The sequence below is a fragment of the Colias philodice genome, chromosome 23, assembly GCF_061535455.1.
Source record: "Colias philodice isolate Cphi_HAF_F1 chromosome 23, ilColPhil1 Martin Lab GWU primary, whole genome shotgun sequence".
Lineage (NCBI taxonomy): Eukaryota > Metazoa > Arthropoda > Insecta > Lepidoptera > Pieridae > Colias > Colias philodice.
Genome location: NC_143108.1, coordinates 8,023,512 through 8,034,623, shown reverse-complemented (window position 1 = coordinate 8,034,623; position 11,112 = coordinate 8,023,512). Strand labels below are relative to the sequence as shown.

The 11,112-nt window shown below is 33.0% G+C and overlaps 4 protein-coding genes across 4 annotated transcripts in view; 2 read left to right on the top strand and 2 right to left on the bottom strand.

Annotated features, from left to right (window-relative positions):
• Positions 1 to 270: 270 nt before the first annotated feature.
• Positions 271 to 1,840, bottom strand: SdhB (Succinate dehydrogenase, subunit B (iron-sulfur)). The gene has a single exon (XM_089709907.1). It carries the CDS (start codon positions 1,499 to 1,501, stop codon positions 653 to 655), a length of 849 nt encoding a protein of 282 aa, XP_089566033.1. The 5' UTR covers positions 1,502 to 1,840; the 3' UTR covers positions 271 to 652.
• A 1,897-nt stretch (positions 1,841 to 3,737) lies between these two features.
• Positions 3,738 to 5,332, top strand: LOC149478163 (uncharacterized). The gene has a single exon (XM_089709948.1). The coding sequence runs from the start codon at positions 3,907 to 3,909 to the stop codon at positions 5,293 to 5,295; it is 1,389 nt and encodes a 462-aa protein (XP_089566074.1). The 5' UTR covers positions 3,738 to 3,906; the 3' UTR covers positions 5,296 to 5,332.
• A 576-nt stretch (positions 5,333 to 5,908) lies between these two features.
• Positions 5,909 to 6,553, bottom strand: mRpS18C (mitochondrial ribosomal protein S18C). The gene is made up of 2 exons (XM_089709938.1): positions 6,415 to 6,553; positions 5,909 to 6,333 (listed from the first exon to the last, which is right to left on the bottom strand). Exons 1-2 carry the CDS (start codon positions 6,449 to 6,451, stop codon positions 5,963 to 5,965), a joined length of 408 nt encoding a protein of 135 aa, XP_089566064.1. The 5' UTR covers positions 6,452 to 6,553; the 3' UTR covers positions 5,909 to 5,962.
• Positions 6,554 to 9,275: 2,722 nt separating this feature from the next.
• Positions 9,276 to 11,112, top strand: part of snu (ABC-type transporter snustorr) — a 104,829-nt gene continuing 102,992 nt past the window's right edge. Inside the window, exon 1 of the mRNA XM_089709865.1 lies at positions 9,276 to 9,542. The gene's annotated coding sequence lies outside the window, so the exon portion shown is untranslated. The remainder of the gene's footprint in view (positions 9,543 to 11,112) is intronic.

Genomic DNA, 11,112 nt, shown 5'->3' with positions numbered 1-11,112 from the left:
TACTAATATTATTAAGCTGAAGAGTTTGTTTGTTTGCTTTAACTCGCTAATCTCAGAAACTACAGGTAGACCTGTATTTGAATTTTCTTTTTATTGTTATAAAACATCACCTCCATTTAAATATATAGATACTTAACAGAATATAACATTATATCTAATTAATTGTGCAATAAAAGTAATAAAATTTCCATGATAACAAGAGCAATTATAAATTAATGAGGTCACCTGTCAGTCTGGTTTTTGCAGTGCTATGGAATAAAACCACGATAGTGTTTGAAAGTTATCTTTATTCAATAAACTAAACATATACAAGCTACATGACAATAATTTAATTCAGAATGTTATAATACTTTAAAATGAGTATAATTTAGATTTGTGGCACGATAATACATTTTAATACTTTGACAATATATCATCCTTTATAAATATATCGATACAAATATTTGATAAAATAAGAGCATACAGCAGGTCAAGAATTTATTACTGATAAAGTTGAAGGTTAAGCTAGGTCAATACTAAATTTTTCCATCCATAGATTCAGTCAAGATCAACGGATAATAAATAAATGATAATAAATTACTCTTATCTGCATTATCTTATTGTCAATTTGAAACAAAAGGATTTTAAGTTAATTATCTAGTTTATCTGAAAATTAGTTGTGTGCTGCCTGTTTTTCTAAACCTGCCGGGTCCATAATCGGAGCCTGTTTCTTGACCATGCCTGATAACAATGTCTTGATCTGGGCAATAGCACGTCCTGGGTTCAATCCTTTCGGGCAAGTCCTTGTGCAGTTCATGATTGTGTGGCAACGGTACACAGAGTATGTGTCCTTCAATTTTGAAAGACGTTTACCTGTTGCGTCATCACGGGAATCAATGATCCATCTATATGCCTGCATGAGGACTGCAGGGCCCAAGTACTTATCGCCGTTCCACCAATATGAAGGGCAACTGGTTGAACAGCATGCACAGAGCACACACTCGTACAGACCGTCCAGTTTAGCTCTGTCTTCTACGTCCTGGAGCAACTGGGTCTCCTTACCTTTCACAGCCTCCTTGTCACGCTGGAGCCAAGGCTCTATCGACTGGTACTGCTTATAGAAGTTAGTCAAATCTGGAACCAGATCCTTAACCACATACATGTGCGGGAGAGGATAAATCTTTGTGGGCTTTGACACATTCTTATCAATATGACTGATGCACGCGAGAGTGTTCACTCCGTCGATGTTCATAGCGCATGAGCCACACACTCCCTCGCGGCAAGACCTCCTAAAGGTCAGGGTGGGGTCTATTTCATTTTTTATCTTCAAAAGAGCATCGAGCACCATAGGCGCGCAGTCATCTAAATCCACTTCATAATTTTGTGTATATGGCTTCTTGTCGGGCTCATCAGGGTTCCAACGATATACTGCGAAAGTTTTCACTCTCTTTCCAAGGGCTGATGACGTCGCGAAGGTACGCAGCTGCCCAAAAGTGCCAGACGTAAGCCTTAGGAGCGGCATTATGTAATGTTTTCAAAACACACAAAATATACTAAAATGTTTCACAATGTTACACAACAAATTAATTCTTAAAAATAAAAATATAGCGATAGTTCGATTTTTCGTTCGTAGTTGGAAACGGCGCAGAGCGCGATCTTTTTCTTGAAATAGCAAGTGACAATTTACAAGACTGAAGACAGGTTACAACTTAGTACTTACAGTACAGTAGGTAGGTACTCCGTATTTTAAGCTGTGTTCGATTGGTAGATTTGGGTGAAATTTGAATTTCTATGACGTTCACAATGTCACTATCAGACGTAGACAGCTATCAGATGACATTGATTAAAATTGAACGTGCTAAAACCGGTGTCAATGACGGATTGATATGAACACAGACATAGATAGACTACGCAAGTACCGCGATCTGTATGAAAACCAAGCGTGTCATATTTTTTGTACTGACCTTGACGCGTTATGACGTCACGAGCGCTTTTTAGTGATGGGAATTTCATTTTACGCTAAATCGATTAGGACGCCACTCGCGTGGCGATTCTAGTATCGTCCTATCCCATCGAAGTAAATCGAAAGAAATCAGATCAAACTAGATCTATGTCTAAGAGGTAATTAAATAAATGAATCGTAATCGATTACTAAATCGATTCAAGACAGAAAAATGATAATTACCATAGACAGAGGAATGATAAAATAAATTTATAAACCTTTTAATATTCTAACAAGTAAACTAATGTGTTTTAGCTTTTTCTTACATATGCCCATTGAGTTACCGTGTACTACGTACTAGAGAGGCCATCGAAAGAAAGTAATGAAACTGTTAATCAATCAATCTTTATGTCCCGTTGCATCAATCCATTTTTCTTTTATGTTCGGGTTACTTGGAAAACTGAAAAAACAAACATAGTCTAAGCAATAAGGAGTTTTCTTAAAACCTCCCAAGATGACACTTTAACTAATGGCGTCCATGTCATAATATTTATTTTGAGTAGCTTTGTATTAAAATACTTAAAAGTTCTAGGTCAAGTCGTATTAAATGACAAAAAAATCTATGCCTTTTTTTCTGAAAAATTGCTCCTTCAAATTATCATTTTTCCGTTCGATTATAAAATCGATTAGAATCGAGAACTGTTGCATCAAATGAACATCACTAACCACAAAATTGGACAGAAAAATGAGAACAGAAATTGAGAAGACGCTATTCATTGCTTGTTATCATACGACTCGATCTTTACCGTGCCAAGTAAAAGCCGCAATGTATTCCGAATCATTTCGTATGATTTGGTATCCGTGTTTGTCACGATCGTTTTCCACAGATATTCTTTATTTGATTTTAAAATAAATAGTGCATATTCTGATTAGAAAATTACTTACCGGTGGAAGTAAACATCTCTGCTAACTCGGCTGTGGAGTTTCTACAGTTTATAACGGCGCAATTCGGTATTTTACTTTATTCAGCTTCACGTCTTTCCTTGGCGAACTGCAAGCGCGGACTGAGTGTAGGCCAGCGTCAAGTAAGTTTCATTAACATAGTTTGGACACGGGAAGTACATACACTCGCTTAGTCTATCTTGATACATGTCTGTGGATATGAAACTTGGTTAAAATTTGCACTTAGCATGATAAGTTATACACGTGCACATAATTGGCTGTTTTCCAATTACAGAGCATAATGCGACTCAGTGCCGCACAATGCCGAATTATGCTGATGCTTAATTGGAACGGTTGCGCTAAGTTCAGTGTTGAAAAAAAAAATATTCTGAGAGTTAGCAATAACCTCATTAATGTGTAAATAAAGTGGTATACATAATAATTGGTTGAAAAATATTTACGGTTATTTTAAGTAATTTGGATTTTGGTTATTTTATTAACATTTTTTTCAATGTTTGTACCTTCATCCATACTTATATTTATTTTTTTAACACAATTTGAATTAACTTTGATTATTTTTTTGAAAAAACTACAATGAAACGAAAGCTTTAAATTTTTTTCCAACAATTAATAATTACTAACGATAAATCGATTGCACGCATCAATTCACGCGCATTACTTTTTCTAGTGCTCGATTGTGCGAAGCGTTGCTGTAGTTGGAACATTCAACGTTAAGCATTATGCCGCATAATGCGCTCTAGTGCTGTAATTGGAAAACGGGGATAAACTCGCACAATTTTCAGAAACAGTTTATTCATAAAACAAACTATGATTGCCATTACTAATTAGTTATTACATAACAAGTATCCGATCGTCACAGGTTATGGCGGGAAAAACTAGCATTTGATTGGTGGATAGTCAATTTGAAATACTTAGTTCATATTTCATATTGACAATGACATATTTTTTGTGAACACCGTAAATAAAAATAAAGGTCTAATTCGATGTATTAATTTTATATAAGTCAAAAAAGGGATCCAAATATGAATAGCGGCGTTAAATCGAAAATTGGCATTGATTCACCCAAAACCCCAGGCGGAATAAGTAAATCTCTACTAACACCATGTAGGAGAGTGGGATTATCAAGAAAGTGGGGTAAAAGAGGACCATCCCCATTTATATCTCCACTTTCTAATGAAAACAGTAGCAGCGCAGACGTTAAAGTGGAAAAGGATAATAAAAAAAGAAAGAGATGTAACAGTGAAGAATCAGATTCTATTCAAGAGATTGAAACAGAAATAAATTCTACACCAAGATCCAGTACTTTAAGCATTTCCAATACAAATGACACACCTGTACGTAATGTTTCGTTATCAAAAAAGAAATCCAAGACTTTATTAATGAAAGAAATTAAGGAAACTGAGAACATAGACAGTATTAAAGATGTGGACGCAGTGCTAAAAGAAACTAAAAGTGATAATTCTGAAACAATATCTAATAATTCAACAATAAAAAAATCTAGTCCCTTATCAAAATTGTCTAGAATTAATTCAAAAAATAAATTAATTTCTAAAAAAATAGCAGAAAAGAACATTGAAGAGAAATCTCTTAAAACTGATAATGAAAGCAAGGAAAATGGGGACACTAAATGTGAAAAGACTGTAAAGGAAAGAAGTCCTAACAATTTAACTAAAGAATGTGTAGTTTTAATTCAAAAGAAAATGATTAAAAGGTTGAAATTAGATAAGGTCGAGCAACAAAATAGTAACGCTAATAACTCTATTTCACAAACTCTTTTCGATTCTGATTCTGACGACACTCCGCTATGTGCATTGAGTAAAAAAGAAAACATAAAAACCAACACGGACTTAGATAATGATTTTATAGATACTAAAGTTGTAAAATTACAAGACAAGAAAACATCAACTACGGGTCTGAAAACAAAAATAAAAAATAAAGTTACACCGAAATTAAAACCAAAGATTATAGAAATAAACACATCCCAAAACTCATTTGAAGATGATGATGATTTTGAATGTTTTAATAAAAGAACGATTTTGGTTAAGAAATCCTATGACAAAGTAATTAAACCTGTGAAAGCTAAATCAACTGGGTCGATAACACAAAGGGATATTGATGAATTGAAAGCAAGAATAGAAATGAAGAAGAATTTATTAGTTGCTAAAACGATGAGCGAGGATACGGAAGAATTACGAAATTTAATAAAGAAATGGCAAAGGGGGTGCCAGGAAGCTCTCTTTGAACTATTTGATCTGATGCGGAACAAATTTCCTGATAAAAAGAATATGGATTACTCTGAAATATTGCAGACACTGAAAATACCACCAGATTTAGTTGGTTATGATGTAGAAAATGATTGTTTTGTTACACCTGATGATAGAAGCTTAATTTTATCTAGTATTAATACATAATGTTATGTTAAGAAATAAATTGTTATATTTTTATGAATTTCATGTTTCTTCATCACTACATAGTATAAAACAAAGTCGCTTTCTCTGTCCCTTCGTATGCTTAAATCTTTAAAACTACGCATCGGATTTTGATGCGGTTTTTTTTTAATAGATAGAGTGATTCAAGAGGAAGGTTTTAGTATATAATTTATAAGTTTTAGACAGCGGGCGAAGCCGTGGGCGGTAAGCTAGTTTACTATAAGGTAATGTATTTTCATTATAGGCAGGTGTTATACCTAATATTTAAAAAAATGTATAACAATTTCAATACATAAATTGCTACAAAATGGTCTCATTCACAATTTATTAATAAATTTAGAAGATTTGCAAAGACCAGCGTGATACCTAGTTTTTTCAAAAATAAAGCTATACTGGAAACCTACAAATTATGATAAATTATATATTTATCTAACACTTACACATATTATTTTGATAAAATTTAAAAGTAAATACTAAATCTCATAGTTACAGCTTTAATAATATTATGTGTAACGGGGTGGCCTTATCACTACTTGATCTCTACCAGGCGACCCCTTAGGCAAAGGACAAAATTATTTCAATAAAAACAACTCACTCTAAATACAAACACTTTATTGCTATATACATTACACTACAACATTATAATATCCTAAAATCTATGTGAACGAACTGGGTTTTCTGGATCAAACAGCTTGGGGTCCTTCAAGAAAGATTTATCTTTGTAGTAATATGGCATATATGCACAATTTTGGGCTTTCCGAATTTCTTTTTCCACGGCAGCTTGTTTTGCTTTACACAATCCAGTTATGTGTCTTCCGTATATCCTGCCAGTATATGGGCTTTGGAACTGAGAAAGGAGCCTGTAGTTCTTATAATCTGGTGTTATGTTCATCTTGCACAAAATACATTGTCGGGCTTCTTTTTTAAACGGATTCTCCATTTCTACTGGAGCATCTTCGTCAACTGCAGCCGTGGATGTGGACCGAATGTTTGCCAATACAATTCGATGAGTGTTCGATACTGAAATGAAATAAATACAATTATATATTTACGAAAACAAAAGTAAATAAGACATTTTTTACTTGAATAATTTGCACTAACTTATACTTCTGATCGATATATTCTTTAATAATGCCATTTTCTGATATGAAATCAACTTTATACTATTATATTAATTGAAATATTCCCACTTTAATAAATAATATAACCTAAAAATTATTGTGTGACAAGTGACAACTAACATTTGTCAACTAAGTGACATTTATGTTAAGTCTATGGTGACAGGTGAAGTAACACAGAAGCACAGATTTTTTATTCCAGAAGAGGCGTACAGAGACAAGATTGACGAGAAGACACAGCGAGAAGATAATAATTTATATAATAACTAGTATAATAATTAATAATACAGGTGCAGGCACAGGGTACAGCACACAGGTATAGACAGGATAAAGCCAAAAGTTTTAACGTCAACCTCTACAATTATATCAACCTACACAATTTATAATCAGAAACTTATGTACTTCATTTTTGTTTTCTTTGAAATGTATTGCTAGAAGATAAAGTAATTTAAACACGACTTTCCTGCATTTAACCAAATAAAAAAAAAGAAACCATTTCTTTCTACTTATTTTTTATGCATTTTGATGCGCCTTGTCATCTAACGCGTAGAGCCAACGTAGAGCAAATGGTCTTCGTAGGCATTAGAGCTCACTGCTCTCTATTGCACGCCTCATAAGCGAAGCGTTGAGGTGGGTACTACTGTCACTTCGCGCAAAACATCTGATTTTTCAAACTTAAAATGTCTTTATGTATCATACATTGCACTTGTAAGATAATACATACACACACATTATTAAGAAAAAACACTATTTTTAACATTAATGATATTTTTGATGTCATTTTTGTTATTTAAACTAGTTAAAAAACAGTTTAAAAAAGTTCTGTCTTGGACGTCCGTGTGTCTGTATGTGCGCAGGATTTTCTTGTTAACACGATAGCGACCGAAATACTTTACTAATCGAGTCTTTTTTTTTCTCTTACGCTTGAATATGCTCAGGAATAGAACCCTTTCATTTTTCAGGGTCTGATTCGATGTGGTTTAATTGTTATTAAATAAACAAAAATAATAATTAATAAATAATTATTAAAAAAAATATGAGGCGTGCACTTTTGGATTTTCCAAACTATTTTATAGTTGCTTTTGAAAAATGAACTTTAAATTATGCAAAAGAGAGAAGAACCACATTAGTAGTCTCTAAGTAATTAATTGTCAAAAGAAAAAGTGGGCAAATGTGGTTTTCGTGAATATAGTTTTCCTTTTTGACTCTACACATTGGAAGTTTTGGAACATCTCTGTTATTGGTTCGTAGAACATCTACATTTCCCCTAATAATCAACCTACTGAATAAATATATAGATATTGTGTACAAATTGGTTTTATTTATAAAATCACGAGTGTAATTCTTGGTAATAATTATTTTATTGTCGTTTGTCATAACTTAAATTTATTACTTCACGATAAGCTTATAAATCAGCGCATAATACTTGATAAAAAATTATAGAGACTCAAAATACAATTATAAAAAATGAGTATTTTTGGAATTTCATGTACTTGATGCTAAATTTAAACGCCTTACAGTCAACGATAGGCAATTTGATACATTCATGCACCCATGAATTATGAAAGGATACAATATTATAAAAAGCGGTTTACACTGAACATGCTCCTTGAAGGCTGTTATTATTTTGTACTTATTTGTACTTCGTACTTAATAAATTCAGATGCATAAAATTAGTTATATTACCATACAAATAAATAAACGTATGCTACATAATATGTAACTCTATAATAATACAGGGTGTCCCACCGTCAGAATACTAAGCTCAAAGGAGGTTATAGTTTTGCATATGCTAAGTACGTAAAAAATACTTATTAAATTCCAGACGCATTTTTTTTCAAATCGATGAATTCTTAAAACACACCCCTAACAAGCAACCCGCCCAACTTTGCCACCCGCACTTGAGCTATCGTTTAAGATTATGTTTTCATAGACAAAAAGCTCACATTAGCGAAGAGGTATAGGCCAGCTGCAAGAAGCTAGAGAAGAAAACATGGATTTTAGTTTAGTTCAAAATTTAGCAATAAAATTTTGACGTAATTTTGTTGTAAAATATCAGTGTATGCAAAACTACAAGTACCTTCGCGCAAAGCTTCGCGCTAAGTATACCGATAGTGGGACACCCTGTATGGAGCTGCGCTGGTAAAGTTTAATCTTTAACATATAGTCAATGAATTGTAGAAAGAGACATAGACATTTTCAGTTTCTTATTAATAATAATAACAAAATGTGATGGAAAAGGAATTGGACGATGCAGACCCCACCAATTCGTATTTCTTACCATTCGCCGTTTGCAAAAATATGACAAACATGTCGTAAGTATTATTTTATAAACTTACATAATATTATATTCTATAAAAACATACTTATATAACAAAAAGGCTTAAATATCGACGCTAAAGTAGGCTTTTAATAATTTAAATAATAACTAAACATAGATAGAGCGTGACTCTACGTGGTGGAAAATTTTATATTTCATCGAATCACCGATAAAAAATTAAAGTGCATATCGTCAATGATAACTGCATTTTGCACGTTCGTTGGATTTGAGCACGAAATAACGATCACGATCAATTTTATACATCAATAAAAATATAATATGTCGTAATTTTATGAAGCTCCTACAACCTGACTGCTGACTACGTAATATTTGTGGTACCTACTTTATTTACCCATCTTTTGCAGTTTGTCGTAATTGCGAAAACGGACAGCATATTTCAACATGTCCACTTAGTTGGTTAATGTATTATGCAACCGTTTTGAAATGCACGTTTCGTTGCGGAAATGGCGGGCCGGTGCATTGCATTTCCTCCGGCCGGATAATAGTTGGTGAGGCTACGCGCGGCAAGAAATTGGTTGAAGACGCGCGTCGAAACTACGTTCCGACTTCACAGCCGGCGAAGCCACTGTCCGTGACGTACGTGGCTAACTGGCGAAGTCGATACCGTATCGAAAACCTAAAACAAAAACGCAGGAATCGAAATTTAAATTAGAAAGTGTTGTGTTTACGCGCGATTTTCCGCGCCATACAGTGACAGTGTCATCAAATTCTTGTGTTTGTGGTCTGTGACTTTTTGTTTTTTTTTTTAAACTTTGGATTTCGAATTCCTGGTAAGGGTTTCTTTTTTTTAATTGTTAAAGCTGGCTATGATATTATTATGATCGTGTGTAATAGCAATAGACAATGTAGAGCTTAGAAATGCGTTTACATAAGTTTCCGTGTTATTAGAGTATTTATATAATTTCGTTACAATCTACCTCGGTAAGGGAGCGTTCGAAAGTTTGTGTGTCGGGAAAAGTAAAAGCGTTGCTTACCTATTGCTTACTCAAAAATACCATTGAAATTACGTATACACGCTATCGTACCCAATGCAGGCGTAAGAAATCAAGGTTGTGAAGAGAAAGTGACCTGGCTGAGGGGCCGACTGTCTAAGAAATGACGTGTAAATACTGTCTTCTGTTTTGTTTACCATAAACATTATGGAAAATAAACAGAAAGGCTTTTTTTTAAATTTATTTATTTTACTCTACATTTTAAATTACATTAACGATTTTTATTATTAATTGCATAAGCTGTATTTGATAAATATAAAAGTAAATGGTAAGTTATGTTCCAGAATTTTAATTCTCCTTAAGTTACGATTAAACATCGTATAAGTTAGTATGCTAAGTTATTAGATACCTAGATAATATGTAATTTTAAATAGTAATGTTATAGCATAAGCGCAATGGTTGAGTAACAGCGTCTATGATTGGTTCGATTCAGTAGGTTTGAATTATTACGATAACCGTTAACGTGATAAATCGCAAAGAGATTAAATTTATTTCATACTAGAGGTCCGCCCCGGCTTCGCCCGTGGTACATGTTTACGTTTTCTCTACATAAGAACCATCCTCGTACTTCAAGGAATATAATAAAAAAAGAATTATCGAAATCGGTTCAGCCGTTCTCGAGTTATGCGCTTACCAACACATTTTGCGATTCATTTTTATATATAAGATTTTATCTATAATCTACATTACGAAGAACTTACTAACATAACAGGATTTTAACGTAATATTGGAAAACAAAAGCTATCTGAAAATTATTCATTTATCAAAATTACAATTATGATCATCACTGTCTCATTACCACTCATATATCTAACATGAAATATTAAAAAAATTGTCATTGCACCGAAGCTTTGACAAAGTATCTACATAATATTTATTTATCTGTGCTTTGGTTATAAGATATTAGAAGTATTTTAAACAGTCGCTCTCAAAAGGATGGAAATGAAAGTTTCCTTAAAGTTTTTGAAGTGAAACCTCTTTATCGGGGTTTTAAAAATTTAGTGTAACATTTTTTCGTTACGCGTGACATTTTTCCGTTACGCGCCATCTTTTTCTTATCCCTACCACGCGTGATTCGACGTATTTATTTAAAGTTGCATATATGTAGTAAATTATTTTTTCAAAAATAAGGTCATAAAGGAGTTTCACTTCTTACGTGTGTACACTAGTACACGTACACATTTTTTTTCTTAGATCAGCATAAGAAATCTAAGTTAGGAAAAGCACAGAAATGACCGAAGTACCCTACTAGTGAAAAAATAATCAAAATGTAATATTTTACGGACCGAGATAATAATCTTTTTTTTTTTAATTTAAATTCCTTGAAACAACCCTGTTTTTAAGTTAA

Coding starts and splice junctions, on each gene's coding strand:
- SdhB (XM_089709907.1), bottom strand. CDS start 1,501: ATGCCGCTCCTAAGGCTTACGTCTGGCACTTTTGGGCAGCTGCGTACC.
- LOC149478163 (XM_089709948.1), top strand. CDS start 3,907: ATGAATAGCGGCGTTAAATCGAAAATTGGCATTGATTCACCCAAAACC.
- mRpS18C (XM_089709938.1), bottom strand. CDS start 6,451: ATGGCATTATTAAAGAATATATCGATCAGAAGTATAA. Junction 6,334..6,414: donor TATATCGATCAGAAGTATAA/GTTAGTGCAAAT, acceptor ATTTCATTTCAG/TATCGAACACTCATCGAATT.